We start from the raw sequence: 15,626 nt of genomic DNA, 5'->3' as shown, positions 1-15,626 counted from the left end.
TTGGAGGTTTCTTTTGAAACCTCCAGGTGAAGTCACTTAGGATCCTAGGTGGACAGTCTAAAAAAATAGAGAAACCCTACAAATTCTCACAAAAATCAGAAACATACGGTCATCATTTCGGCAACTCTAATCATAATAGCCATTGGATCTGTTATTTTTTTTAATAAATTATCCACCTTTGCCATTATGAATATAGACTAAAGTAACCCCCTTAACATGTATCTAAATTACCCACCTATGCCATTATAAAGAACTAATCTAAATTAACCCCCTAATTTTTATTTAAATTACCTACTTATGCCATTATAAAATAATATCAAATAACCACCTAAATTTTTATATATATTATCCAATGATAACATAATAAAAAGTTAAAATGAACCCCAAATCTGAATCAAAATTATGTTATTATAATAAAATCTTAAAGCGCATCAATATAAAATTCTAAAGTACTATTTCTATCATTATTAATATATATTTGTGTTATTATTTATATAAACATACTAACCATAATGTGTTTGTCACTATATATTTATGTATAAGAGAAGAGATAAGAATACCAATGTTTATGTTGTTCACATAGCTCAAACAAAGTGTTCAATTAAACACATATAGAGGTGTGATGTGAAGTGAGAAAAAATTATTAGTAACTAAACCTATCACATTTATTACAATTACATAATGATAAATATATATCTTTGCAGTACTATATTAGAATATTTAATTAGTTAAAGAGAGTGTGAGATAGATAATTATTAGATATCTCTAACTAGCCCGTGCGGGAGCACGGGTTGATAGACTAGTAACTTCTAGTCGCACGTGTGATGAATAGACGCCACGAAAATTTGAACTGTTTCTTTCAAAAAATCAACGAACTGTGTTCCGTTGGAAAGACATCCAACATTTTGACTTTGTTGTCTGTTTCACTGGTTTCAGCAGATGTACTGATAACCTACCACTTTCGAGAATGAATGGGTTTGAGCGCTTTGAAAATTTGAACTATTTCTTTCAAAAGATCAACGAACTGTGTTCCGTTGGAAAGACATCCAACATTTTGACTTTGTTGTCTGTTTCACTGGTTTCAGCAGAGGTACTGGCTGACGTGCATCGTGCGTGAAAGCTGATTAACCTTTCGGGATAGGGTTTGAAGGTACGGTACCAGATGCGATGGAAAATGCTGGTTTTCACAGGTAAAAAGCTTCTTATCAATTGTTGATCGGTGTGTAGGTTTGGTGTGACTCGTGACGGAGATGCACTGCACAAAGTGCATCCCATTCCCATGGATGGTACATTCGTTTTAGCTTCTAGCAGCAGCTGTCATCCTTGTAGCGTACAAGGCACCTCACAAGCTCGTCCATGTACTGATCCTGCCGTCGCTGATCGCGGAGAACTTCCTTCAGCTTCTCCGCATTGCTTGCAAACACCTTCCCTTCTTCCTCCACCATGACGCGCCGCACCGCCGCCGTGACGCCGTCCCTACCGAATGAGCCGTCGCCGTCGTGCCTCGCCACCTCCACGCCGACGCCCCGCTCCGCCATTGTCCGCGCGATGAGGCCCTGGTCCACGACGAAGGGCAGCATCACCAGCGGGTGCCCGAACACGAGGCCCTCGATGGTGGAGCCCCATCCGCAGTGCGTCAGGAACGCGCCCACCGCGCCGTGCACGAGCACGGCAACCTGCGGCACCCACCCCGACCACACCAGGCCGTGCCCGCGCGTCCGGTGCTCGAACCCGGCAGGCAACAGCTCGCCGGCATCGGTGCCGGGTGCGGCGGACATGCCGGTCGGCTTCCGGAACGCCCATAGAAACCGGACGCCGGCGAGTTCCAGCCCCAGCGCGAGCTCGTTCAAGTTGCTGGCCGTCAGCGCCGCCTCGCTTCCAAGCGCGACATAGATGACGGACTTTGGCGGCGGGCTGTCCAGCCATCGCAGGACCTCGGAACGGACACCGGAGCGGGAGCTGTTGCCAGCGCCGTCGGCGAGGTCGGGCTGTAAGAGTGTGACGAACCATCAAATTAAAACTCTAAATTAAGTGTAATGGCCATCACTTGAACACATCGGGCGCATTAGCTTAATGGCTTAATTTGGCGATCGGTAGTCCCACGCGAAGGCGGGCGTAGATGGCACAAGCACAACAAAGACTTGAAAATATATTAAGGTGACAAACTATGATACAAGAGTTTTCACAAACCGAGTTCAAATACACAATAGCTTACATAATGTACATAAATTACATGGTTTGCAAATTTTACAGCGGAAATAACAAAGTTCCAAAGAAAAAAGGACCTACAACTATACGAGTGTGCTGCCTCTGCCCAACCGGTCAGACCGGTTCCTCCAACCGGTCAGACCGGTCTGCATGAAAACCCTGTGCGAACACCGGTCAGACCGGTACACAGACCGGTCAGACCGGTCCGGCAAAAATAGAGGGCTGCACACTTAGCCCTCAAGTGTGCAACCCGCCGACTCCCATAGACCTAAGGGTCTCGCTTCACGACCTGCCACCCCTCTGCATCCCGGCGGATGAACTTGACACAACAGGGGGCAGAAGTCGATGTCCTGTGGTCTTGAAATAATTTGGGTAGCAACAAACCCTGAGCATCTAATACTCAGCAAGACTTACTCGACCAGTGGGTATAACTTAGCCCACATATCTAGAAATGCAAGAGTTTTGGCTGGTGGTTATTTTGCAGAAAAGCGACTAAAGTAATTCCTTACTTTCATTATTTTAGCCCCAGATTCTATGTAAATTATCTCTAATCTAATATTTGCATGAACCAACTATAACAAATATGGTGGTGCAATCAATAATAATTCAGTGTGTTCAACATCATATATGTATAATTATCATTCTATCATGGACTACGATGTGATTCGGTGATCAAGGTGCTCATATCCGAGAGCGACTGACGGCGAATCGATTCGATTTAACCTTGCAAGGTAGACCTAACCAACATGGCACGCAAAAGCCCCGTCAGACCCCACGCACCAACCTTTCCCCTCCATGTCTCGAACTACATCCCAATTCTCTGCGGCCACTCGACTCGCCCTAAGGGGTGGGTAGAAGTTCTGTACTTTCGAAACAAGGCATTACTCGACTTACCGGTTTCGACTACCTCCTACTCCCGGCATGCGGTTAGTACAATTCAAACATGATCAGCAGGGTCAACAACGATACGGTCCTCAATCGACTCGGACGGGGCTAAGACGCCTAGGAATCCTGTCCTGCTGCCATACCTATACATCATCATCATTCCCCGCCCGGTCTCATATTTCCATGTCAATTTCAACAACTCAGGTACTGTATATAAGTATATAACCTATATCTCGCGACTAACCGGAAATTACTCGATTTCTAAGTATCATATATCTCGCGAGTGAATAAGTCACTCAACTTCTATCGAGAAGTATTAAGCATAGCATTTCTATCGTCCTCTACATACTAGTATAATTCAAGAAAACCTAGGGATCATGCAACTAGGGTTTCAATCAACTCCTGAAACGTAATGCACAAGTAATAAATACATATATAGGTGTCATAATTTCAAATAATAGGATGTGCACCAGGGCTTGCCTTGAGTCTGCGGCTCAGTGTTAAGGTGAGATGGGCCTTGGGCCGACTCCCCACGATCCTCCTGCTGCAGGGCTTGTCCCTGCGGCTCCTGTGGCTCCGCAACCACCTCGTACACAACCTCCTCTGCCGCGGCTGCTACACGTGTGCATATGCATATGATATGAGAGAATGCATGCATGACTTGCAAAAATTACAAATAATCAACAACCAAATTAATTTCTAACCAATTGTGCTAACTAACCCTAATTGAACCATCTCAGCCCTGCTAGCACCGGTCAGACTGGTATACCAAACCGGTCAGACCGGTCTGGCCTGTGTGCGACTCGAGACCAAAAATCCGGAGTATCCGGACGTATTCTCGGAGTATCCGGACTCCCAAGTCCGGAGAATCCGGACCGAAACCCGGAATGTCCAGACTATCACAAACCTGGAGTATCCGAACACATGGCCGGACTGTCCGGACCCCTACCGGTCAGACCGGTCCCTCCGACCGGTCAGACCGGTCCTACCCAGACCCAAAACCTAGGATTCCTTGGCGCGGCGAAAATCGCCCATCAACTCCAAACCCTTTTTAGGAACTAGTTCAGGGGTACATGTGAATGCTTTTGACCAGAGGAAATCACCTAGAACTCCTAGGAAAAGAGATCGGCCGACACAAGTGTATATACCTTGAGTGAGCTCCTTTGTGCACAAGAACTTGAATCCCGGCCACCCCAGGAAGGAAATCGTGGAGAGAGTGACCCACCACGCCGATTTGATCCTTCCTTGGACTTGGAATCAAGTGGAAAGGGCGGATTGGCGGATTTGGGGCTTGGAGGGAGGGAGAGCTCGGAAGGGGCGAGCTGAGCACGGGGTGGTGATGATGAGTGAGTTATTGGGAGAGAGAGTGTGTGTGATTTAAATGATGTGGGGCCCAAAAACGGTTGAAACCCAGTTCAACCGGTCAGACCGGTTGTCTCGACCGGTCAGACCGGTCCAGCTGAACTGAGACCCAAACTTTGGTTTTGTGAAGTTTTGCCGTATGGTTTTGTAACTAATGACTGTGCTTAGCCTTAATTACAAATGATTAACACCTGAGGTATTACAAAGAGGACCCCGGCCGGGATGGCCGGCTTGCGGAAGAGATCGGTGAGCAGCGTGAATACCCCGGGCTCCATCTCCTCGCAGTTGCGGTAGATGGTGAATCGAGTGCGCTCGTTGATCTCCCAGGTGCGGTCCATGTCGGACACCCCGGACGCGTTGGGCTGGAACGCGCCGACGGCCCAGTCGGCCTCGTGGCGGCGGTAGGCGACGGCGGGAGGGAGCGACGGGCACCACTTGGGCGCCACGGTGAAGTCCTCGTGCGCCGTGCGCGGGTGCGCGGCGTGCGCCCACCGCGGCCCCAGGAACGCGATCGTGGTGGCCTGCACGATCAGGAACGCGGCGCACGGCACCCCGTGCTCCCCGGCGATTCGCGGGACCGAGCGGTGGCAGAAGTCGTGGACGATCCAGTCCGGCCGCCTCCCGCCGGTGACGGCGTCCGCGAGGAACGCCGTGAACGAGGGGCGAGGCCGTCGGCCGCCTTCTTGATAATCTCGTTCATCTGCGGCGGCACGTCGGCCGTGGACTCGGCGCCCTCGGGCAGGCCCTCCACCACCGGCGGCGGCAGCGCCACGAGGCGCACGCGCCAGGTGCGGCGGCACGGGCGGGAGCCTGGCGACGTTCCGCGGCATGGAGAGGAACGTGACGGCGTGGCCCCTCGCGGCCAGGCGCATGGCGAGCTCCAAGTACGGGATCAGGTGCCCGATCGCCAGACACGGGAACAGGACCACGTCGAGTTTTGTGGCGGTTGCTTCGCCCATCTTTGAACCATGCGGTCGGGGCCAGCAATGGTGGCGGAGCAAAGCTGGAGGTGCTGACTCTAGAGGAGTGTATGACTTGTTTGTAAAGGTTGGGCCGTTGGGGTTTTGAATTTTAATGGGACTACCAGCCTAGCAGGTGCTCTCACGGGCTGCTGGCTATTGGAGCTTGTTCTACCTGAGATCTGGGTTCAAGTCCTCCTCCTGCTTAATTTGAAGCGGGGACGCTGTCGGCCTCTTCACATCAATTTGTGTATATAAATTACTCTCATATCCCATTTGATGATGGAAAATTCCCACCAAAACATTAACATCATGTTTCATACAACATCCACACGTAACATAAAGAAATAATAATTGTAGCATAAGTACTTGACTCTTACAACATGGTTTGGAGCATTCCACTTTGTCTACACGTCGGACGTACTGATCCTAGCGTTACCATTTTAAGTTTGAGGGCAGGGGTGGAGCCAGAACCGTGCTGGGCATACTTAGGGATGGTAAATGATCTTGAAATTTGGCCTAGATATCTAAGGACCTAAAAGGACCGGACTCTAATCTTATACAATTTTAAGCTAAAAATATATAAAGATCAAGTTGATTGTGAAAAGACTATTATAGCCATATCATCTATTACCATCTCCAGGTGTGCTGCAGCACGGGTCCAGTCCAGCCCATCCCCAGTAAATCTATTAAGTATCTAGACTCAAAGTAGTAATATCTAGTGTAAATTTAGTCAATGTCAACCCGATGCCTGGCTATCTAGTACTCGTTTAGCCCGGGTTGGAGAACCTTTCTAGCTCCGCGCACTTGTTGAAGGGACTGCAAAATATTGCAGTGGTTGATGCATCGTTGCAGGTGCCGAATGAAATCTCGCGCATCACGTGGTCTTGTATTTTAACTTCAATAATATGATGGCGACTTTGTGAATTGTGACCTCGTAGGGCTGATGGTTTAAAAGTAGTAATGCACAAACAATTTTGTTGGATTGGATGTTCGTTGAATCATTGTCCATTTTCTGGACGGAGGTCTAAACAACTGATACGTTATCTTTTTTCGTCCTGTTCGGCTGGCTGATCAGCCGCGGCTCGGGCTGATTTTTTCACTGTAACTACAGTGAAATGTGAGTGCCAACGGTCACTAGCTCCAGCCGCAACGGTCACTAGCTCCAGCCGCAACGGTCACCAGCCCAGCCTCTTGAACAGGGCCGTTTGAGAACGATCGGGCACCCGTTGGATGCTGCATTCAGAGGGACGACACCTGTCAAAAACTTGGTTTAGATTTTGGGCCCAACGCCCAGCAAGTTTCGACTGGTTTAGACACAGTCCGTGCCAAAGGGGGGGGATCATGCGAGCTTGAAGCATGCTTATTTTATAATACAGGAGTACCTTTCAGAAGTTCAAACTCCATGAATTTGAGAACAAATCTGCGCGAGATGGCTGGGCCGCTCGGGGATCATTTCTTGCAGTAGCCCATAACTGACTTCCGTGCGGGCCCGATACCAGTCCCTTTCGGTCTGGGCCCTCTCTTGACGCGTGGCCCGTTGGCCGATTGATCGTGCCGTGCCGCCGCCCGTTGCAAGTTGCTAGAAAAATAAGGACGGGATGGGCGGATGGCCATTGTTGCTCTTTTTTTTTAATGGCCACTAGCGGAAATGTACGGCACGTATTTAATTTTCATTCCTTCAAACAATGATGTCATTTATTTTTTCTTCTAAAAATAATATTTTTTTCTTCCATAAACAATGATATCAACTATTATTCTTCCAAACAAATAATGATGCGAATTATGGGTGCATGCATGTGTATTTAATTTTCATTCCTTCAAGCAATAATGTTATTTATTTTCCTTACAAAAATAATAATTTTCCTTCCATAAACAATGATATCAACTATTATCCTTCCAAACAAATAATGATGCAAATTATGGGTGAATGCATGTTCAAAGGAAAGTAAAGTATGCGCCAAAGAAAAATAATATGCGGGTATAAGATGTGGGTATAAAATATTCCTGGTGTAAAAAGTATTAGAATTTTGTTGGAAAATATTAACGAAACCAATCTCTCCCTTCCTTTTGTCAAACCTTTTTGGCTTGACAAGTGTGGTCTCCGTGAGGGGTAATGTGTGCCTTATCTTGGTGAGAAAAGGTTTTAATTGTTTCAACTTTTATAGTATAGATTCGTCACTTGGTCAGACCTAATGAAGATCTGCGGTTGATGATTCGTCTCAAAAGAGAAGTTCAAGTTTCACCATAGAAATTCCTCAAGTGCTCCGACCAGGTCGCATAGGCCGACAAGATATCGCTCTGTTCGGCTGGTGGCTGCCTGGCTGGTGCTGATTTGTTATGAGAGAAAAGTTTTGCTAGTTGGTGGCTGATGCTGATTTAGTATGAGAGAAAAATACTGCTGCTGGTTGCCAGCAGAACAGAAAAGTAAAATCTTGTTTAGGTGTTATGGGTAAAATCTTTGAAATGAAATCTTTTCACTTCGAAGTATTAATCATAGATTGATTACAAAACTAATTATAGAACTCGTCTTTAAACTACAAAATTAATTTATTAAGACTAATTAATCTATTATTAACACATATTTAATATAGCAATTTATTGTCTAATCACAAACTAATTAGACTCAAAATATTTATCTCGTAATTTACGGATAATATGGGAAACCGATTTTTTTATCTATATTTAATATAATTATTAATATGATTGATGTGTAAAAATTTTTAAGGGAGAACTATACAAGACGGGACAAACCTACTCCCTCCGTGGAGTTGCGCAATGCACAGCCTTGTCACGTCTCGCGAGTCCGCTTTCAGTGGCGAGACGCGACAAAAAAAACGATGGGATGCCCATGCCCCTCCGACCTCCTGTGTCCGTCCGGTGGTGGTCACTGGTCACCACGCCACCACGAGGGCCTCACGCGGGCCTCACCACGAGGGCCTCGCCCTCACGAGGGCCTCCTCTTCCCCAACCCGGCAAGCCTTGCGATGATGACACACGTATAAAGCAGCCTTGCCTGCTGACGCGCCGGCCCACGAGCTGGCGCCACCGCTTCAGGGCCCACTCGTCAAACGGCAGGAATCCGTGGCCGTGGCTGCGCTGCCAGCGGAGAGAACGAGGTGGGGGAGAGAATGGGAGATCGTTCCATCCGCTTCTGCCCAACAACCCGGATGACCCGATTTTAATTACGAAAGGGAACCCACGCGGCCACGCTCCCAAACACAAGCGGACAGCGCGGCGGACGGCGACTCGCCTTGCCTCAAGCCTCAACCTCAACTAGTCTCCTCTCTTGCTAGAAATACTCCCACGCGGCGGGGCGCGCCGCATCGAATCGGCATCTCTCGTGGATCCGGCTGCCCGGTCGTCCGAGGAGGCTGCTCGTTGACTGGATCGGCGGCGATGGGGGCGCTGTCGCGGCCGGAGGAGGTGGTGGCGCTGGTCAAGCTGCGGGTGGCGGCGGGGCAGATCAAGCGCCAGATCCCGCCAGAGGAGCACTGGGGCTTCGCCTACTCCATGCTCCAGAAGGTCTCCCGAAGCTTCGCGCTCGTCATCCAGCAGCTCGGCCCCGAGCTCCGCAATGCCGTCAGTGCCCGCTCACTCCGCCCGCCTTCCTCCTCATCCTCCCACACGAATTCGATTTTCATCACTCGAGTAGGAACCTGAGTGGCGTCCTTCGAATCTCATGCTCGGCGTTTTAAGATTTGTTTGGCTTTCGTCCCGACATTTTTGGTGTGCGTGCGTGCGTGCCGTGGGGGTCATGGAGGCTTTTCTAACTGCCGTTGTTGCGATCGCGCAGGTGTGCATCTTCTACCTCGTGCTCCGTGCCCTCGACACCGTTGGTCAGTAGTCTTATACCCCCTTGCGTTGCTGGTATTTGTATTTAGATCAAGTGATGATGTTTTTTGGAACATTGGAGTGGAGTGTGATTACGACAATATGTGCTTATTGTTTGATGATTTTAGTGCTTTCCTTTCTAACAGTAATATGAACTTCGTTTAATGGAACTGCAGAGGATGACACTAGCATCCCAACCGAGGTGAAGGTGCCCATCCTCCAGGATTTCTATCGCCACATCTACAACCGCGACTGGCACTACTCGTGTACGAGATCGCTCCTCTGGATATGCGGCCCTCGTGCACTAAAGATGGACCTTGTTGTTCGTTTTCTTTTCTAAAAGTGATGCTGATTGGTAGGATGTGGCTGGCCTTGCAGGTGGAACAAATAACTACAAAGTGCTGATGGATAAGTTTCACCACGTATCCACCGCCTTCCTGGAGCTTGGTGAAGGGTAACTTTATTTCTTCCCTGACTTGTTGTCTTTTCAGACTTTTGCTACTGCTTACTTTGATAATTTCACAACTTGAGTCTTCGTATCGATTCAATTGTTCATTAAACACTTCTACAAGAAACAATTGACTTTCCTATATATGGAGCTTGCACTGGGTAGTACTGACACAGTGCTTAGCTTTGAAATCGCTATCTCATTATCAGGCTGTAAGGGTGAAACAAGTACTGAGAGTTACACAAGCAGACAATTTGTATGAGGATAATGTTTGTCTTTGTCCTTTAACAAGCAAGTGTTCATTTTCCCAAATTAAATCCATTTTACCTAGTCCTTTAACACATTATTATTAATCTGACACTATACATCCAATACTAATGCTATATCTAAATATACCATTTCAGAACTAGTTTTTTTAACATTGTCATAGTAATAAAAATGCATTAATATGCACTTGAAGTTTTCTCTCCACCTTTGAATTCTTTACCTCAGATATTACTTCATTAAATAGCCTCGTGGTAAATAATAATTCTCTTTTCTTTTCAGTTATCAAAAGGCAATTGAAGAAATCACTAGGCGAATGGGAGCAGGAATGGCAAAATTTATATGCAAGGAGGTTTGTTAATTACATCCACCAAATATCCAAGCCTAGCCACAGTGCTTATATAAATAAACTATATACTCCCTCTTTTTCCTTACGAGGCATATTTCCTTTAGTTTGGGTAAAGCGTTGACCATCAATTACCACATTGAATATTTCATTTATGTGATACAAATAATCATAAGTATTTTGAATACAAATTTAATAATATTAATTGCATAAAAAAAATACGTATTGATAGTGTAATTATTGATCAGAGCCTTGTCCTAAAAAAATAAAATAAAGCCTTGTAATTATTGGCAGTGAAATGTTGATATGGGCATATGGCATGTAGTCTAGGCTGCATCATTGTAGTATCTTATAGGATCCGGATACTAGTCATGAGTACCATTACGTATTTCATGGCTGAAAAGAATGGAAGTATAGGCAGTAACGTGCTTACATGAACAGAATTACCATTTGCATCCACTTAAAAGATCACATGGTGTTTCTCTGGTTACTGTTTGACATGCAACTCCAGCTTCTGGATGTGATATCAATGGGTTGTTTGCCTTGTTTTTCATAATGGAAATATGGGGCAGGACGTGTTGCGCCTGTCTTTCTAAAAAAATATCAATGGGTTGTCATGATGAAATATGTTTTGAGGCTTTGCTGTTTTCAACATATTGCTATCGCATCAGTTGTGATGCGCGTTAAGCCATGAAATGTCTTATGTATCATGAAGAAACTTTTTCCATGATAAGCTTGTGTCTATCAGTGAACATGCAACACAGCTATCTGAATCTGCACTTATAACTAAATTATATGTTGTCACATTTTCAAGGTATATAGTCAAGTAAAGTAAGAAGAAACTGATTTTTTTACAAGAATTATTAGTAATGCTTAGTTCATGGAGAACAAGGGGGAAATCATTGTGCTGGTTACACCTAGAATTATATACTTATGTTGATTGAGTATTGTTCTGAACTAATGTGAACTATCCTTCTTTATTTAGGTTGAAACTGTTGATGACTATGAAGAATACTGCCACTATGTAGCCGGGCTGGTTGGGTATGGACTTTCCAGACTCTTTTATGCTGCTGGGACTGAAGATCTGGCTCCAGACTCACTGTCAAATTCAATGGGTCTATTTTTGCAGGTATATTAATTAGATGTTAGTGAACCAACTTGGCATTTTCAATCTCTGTCTGAAATGTATTTTATGTTTTGGGTTTTTGCCTCACTAACAAGTATTTGGAATCAAATTGCAGAAAACTAATATAATTAGGGACTATTTGGAAGACATAAATGAGATACCAAAGTCCCGCATGTTCTGGCCTCGAGAGATATGGAGTAAATATGCGGATAAACTTGAGGTATGACAGATTCGCTTCTTTTATTGCTGTTGAGTAGTTTCACATGTGAAATGTTCCAAATGACAATACGATCACGCATCCAGAGATTTGTCATGACATGTATCATATGTTCAACCTTTTGGGGGAGTTCATAACTGCTGTTTAGAAAGTAGCTCAAATATATAGTGAGCCATCAAATGTAATCTACCCCAGACAAGCTTAATACGTGTTTTTCTCTGAAACCAGGATTTCAAATATGTGGAAAATTCAGAAAAGGCAGTACAGTGCTTGAACGATCTAGTGACTAATGCATTGATTCATGCCGAAGACTGCCTCCAGTACATGTCAGCCTTGAAGGATCATGCCATTTTCTGTTTTTGTGCAATACCTCAGGTACATAACTGGTTAGACTTTATTGTCTATTGAGTACCTAGTTTTCCAAATCTATATCGGTGCTGCATTCATAAATCTAATTCCAGATTGAACACTGTTATTTTGCATTCAACTCAATCCTCACATAAACCCTCTTTCTAAGTCGTATGATAAGGTGTGATTGTAGCTCTGTAAAGATATGCTGAAGGCCTGAAACTCTGGTAGTATCAGTGGAACTACCTTACAATAAAGAATAGCTGAGGCCTAAAAAGGTTTAAACTTAAGGCGTATTGAGCTACCTGCTTTTGTCAGACAAAATATACCAAGATTCGCATTCTTGTTTGAGCATATGTGGTATTGAAGATTCCATCATTGATTCTTAAGTAGAGCTGGATAGTTTTTGAAAGCCTCATCCTAGGTACACAAGCTGTAGTATCTGAACTCACACCACACACCCCCTATCTAACTAGAAACTACAGCCTATCTAGGTACACACACGCGCCTGCTGAGTGCAAAGTGACTGGCACGTCATCCCAGTGTGGTCCATAGACGCTTGAGGCTCCTCCTGAAGGAAATCCGGGAAAATCCCGGCCAGGTGCGGTGCGGGGGTTCGAACCCCCGCCGGCTGCCTCCCACGACGGGGCCAAAGGCCCGTCCGCAGAGCTGGATAGTTTCAACATAGGCATACCAGTCCATATTAGCGAACTTACATTTATATCACGGTGCAGTTTCCATTAAGGATCAATGTTCCCTAGTATTTACTTGCACTTCCATTGCAGTATAATAATGATCACGCATCAATACCGCCTGACATGGTGTGGTCACAGTATTAGGATTGAGCTATTCTTAGTGCACAGCTGCACGCAGTTGCTATTCAGAACTGTTTACTCTCTGTTTCCTAGATATACCTGAATCCTCTGTATCCTATAGCTATTAAAAGTAGTTGCTGCTCATAATAATTGTTTACCCATAAAAAAGGCTTCCTTGATCATCTTTCGTGGCTGAGGAAACTGTTAACTTTTGGATTGAATATTCTTGAAATATGATATTTTACTTAATTGCTCAATTGGCTTTGTTTTACATGATCTCATTTGTGGGAAACTAGAAAACATTCCTGGTTTCTTGACTTGTCAAAAGTGATTCTCCTTCTATTTTCATGAAGTATTTTCTAACGTTTTGCATGTTATATGCTCAGTAAATCAATATATTCTTGAAACAACTTCTTCTATTGGGTACTATTAACTTACTATTCCCTCGTTTCAGATAATGGCAATTGGAACATGTGCTCTTTGCTACAATAATGTGAATGTCTTTAGAGGAGTTGTAAAGATGAGACGTGGTAAGCTACTTCTGTAACACATATTAAACTTCATCAAGACTTACCTCTTTACCTTGATTTTTTTCCAGTATGTCACACCTTGTCACACTCACACTTATGCTTAATGAAATTTATTTTGGAGAGTTGTGCAGTGCTCTGGTTTTGTACACAACATGCTACATTCAGATAGAACATACATATGTGTTCTTGGTTTCTTTTGATTACTGCTATGTGATTGGCATTTGATCCGTGATACAAGGCATGTTATGCTCTAGGGAGAAACGTGTGTCCATCACAACCTAACGCCGTTCATTTATAGGAGGCACAAAAGTGTGCTTTGAAACTTGCAGGGCACCTAATATCATTTATGAATCTGTTTTTGTATTTGTTGAGGAAGATTTGCACTTAAATGAGGCTGTTTCATGCTTTCATTGTTTTATTTTTGGCATGTGGATCTGCATTTCACTACAATTGCTTCTTCATAATCACAGATCCAACTAACATAATTTGATTTAATCTATTACTTATGTTTTGTCTATATAATTACCTAACATATTTACCATCTTAGGGCTCACGGCACGAGTGATTGATGAGACAAACTCAATGTCAGACGTCTATACTGCTTTCTATGAGTTTTCTTTATTGCTCGAATCAAAGGTATGGAGTACTGATCTTTGCTAAAGCCAATATGGAGTCTAGCTGTCTTCATTTGACTAGAACATAACAGCATTTATGGTGTTCTTTTGTAACACAATGAAATTTGATAGGATGGGTGACACAAAACCCACACCGCTAAATTGGCCATTCACTTTTTCGTGCCCAGTAGATCATACAAACCAGCCTGAGCTACTTGCACCACTAGAAATTTTATATCGATCAATGTTATTGCATAACCCGGTTATTCTAAACAGTCATGTTCCCATTGAATCACTACAGTGAACTACATAGACATTAGTTTAAGTTCATTGGGTGCAGGCAGCCTTTTTATTATACTATTTAACTTGAAATTAGTTGATGTTTCAGACCAAATAATTTAGGTTTCGAACTAGGAAATCCTTTTTCGGGTTTTCACTTTTCACTTTCAAGCTGCTTCATGCATTGTCTGGAACTCGCTATTATTTGTTCTGACCAATGGAATTATAAGTGTATTTCGAGCGGTTGCCTGTAGCAATACCTTAGTACCGATCTGTGTTGCGTTCATAGCACTAGTCATGGCCTCCTTTATAGGCTTCTCGACTACTACGGTTGCTGTTTGAGAATTGATGTACAGAATGTTTGGTCCATGTTCCAGATTGACGACAATGATCCAAATGCTGCACTAACACGAAAACGTGTTGATTCAATAAAGCAAACTTGCAGGTCATCAGGTTTGCTAAAGAGCAGGTACGCTCAATGATTTTAAGAGTCGCGCTTCTCTGTTGATACCTTCATCCTGATTGTCTTGATTCTGTAGGGGGTACCATTTGGACAAGTCACCTTACAAGCATATTCTGGTGAGTACCCATAATCAGCAAAATCGTGCTAATATTCTGCTGTATAATCTTCTGAAGTCGCTTCTGTGATTTCCTCAGCTCATGATTGTTCTTCTGGTGGTGGCTATTATATTTGGGGTACTGTATACCAAGTGAAGCCCTGCTAGTTGGCCTTTTTTTTCATATGGAGACTTAAGAGAGCAACTACGCCAATATGGTACGATCCAATGATTGAACTCTATTCTTTTGATTCTTTCCCCCAACTTTCTGAGGCTAATTCTATGTTGGCAGTTTTTGCAGATTTTGTTTTGTACTTTGTAGTCTACAAAGGCTGTGAAAATCCAGAAGTAGTGACTGTAGATTGAATGCTGGATATGGCTGCATGCTACTGTTTCCGCAATCCTATGTTCCTTTTCTTTCCTCGCGTGTTGCACCGTTTGAAGCTGTTTCAAGGGAATAGAAACTTGTAACATGTATCCTGTGAACTTGTGTTAGCAGTGGACACACTAGTTGCGCTGACATGTTTCCTCTTCCTTTATTTACAAAAACCCGTGTAAAAGCATTGTGTTTTTCCGGAATCGTGTAGTGGAAAGACATCAGGCGTGTTGAGCAGCCTATCTATGGGCGATAACAGGCGAAGATATGATGTGTTAATAAAGACCTGTTGATGTACAGCTTAATCGACGTATTTTTTGAATTACTAAAGTACTCCTGACCTTATATGTTCTGCGAACTTAACCATGACTGTTTATCAGGCCTAGATGACCAGTTTATCTGTCCCGACGTGACCATAACTAAGTTTATTTGCAAAAGCAGCCTTGACAATGCATGCA

At 44.3% G+C, this 15,626-nt stretch overlaps 1 protein-coding gene and 1 pseudogene across 3 annotated transcripts; one reads left to right on the top strand and one right to left on the bottom strand.

The window, feature by feature from the left end:
* Positions 1-1,304: 1,304 nt before the first annotated feature.
* Positions 1,305-5,414, bottom strand: LOC120648961 (annotated as a pseudogene).
* A 3,170-nt stretch (positions 5,415-8,584) lies between these two features.
* Positions 8,585-15,498, top strand: LOC120649394 (squalene synthase 1-like). 3 transcript variants are annotated; one of them, XM_039926187.1, is made up of 15 exons: positions 8,585-8,996; positions 9,211-9,253; positions 9,425-9,514; positions 9,627-9,702; positions 10,243-10,312; positions 11,292-11,435; positions 11,548-11,652; positions 11,878-12,024; positions 13,267-13,342; positions 13,890-13,978; positions 14,613-14,704; positions 14,775-14,814; positions 14,893-15,010; positions 15,094-15,255; positions 15,299-15,498. In XM_039926187.1, exons 1-13 carry the CDS (start codon positions 8,814-8,816, stop codon positions 14,947-14,949), a joined length of 1,212 nt encoding a protein of 403 aa, XP_039782121.1. In that variant the 5' UTR covers positions 8,585-8,813; the 3' UTR covers positions 14,950-15,010; positions 15,094-15,255; positions 15,299-15,498. The 3 variants fall into 3 exon arrangements, with proteins under 3 accessions (XP_039782121.1, XP_039782119.1, XP_039782120.1); XM_039926185.1 differs by having other exon boundaries at positions 15,085-15,498; XM_039926186.1 differs by having other exon boundaries at positions 8,608-8,996; positions 15,094-15,493.
* Positions 15,499-15,626: the final 128 nt, after the last annotated feature.

The sequence above is a fragment of the Panicum virgatum genome, chromosome 9K (genome assembly GCF_016808335.1).
Source record: "Panicum virgatum strain AP13 chromosome 9K, P.virgatum_v5, whole genome shotgun sequence".
Lineage (NCBI taxonomy): Eukaryota > Viridiplantae > Streptophyta > Magnoliopsida > Poales > Poaceae > Panicum > Panicum virgatum.
Note: the sequence above shows the minus strand (reverse complement) of the source record. Positions and strands in the feature narration are given on the sequence as shown.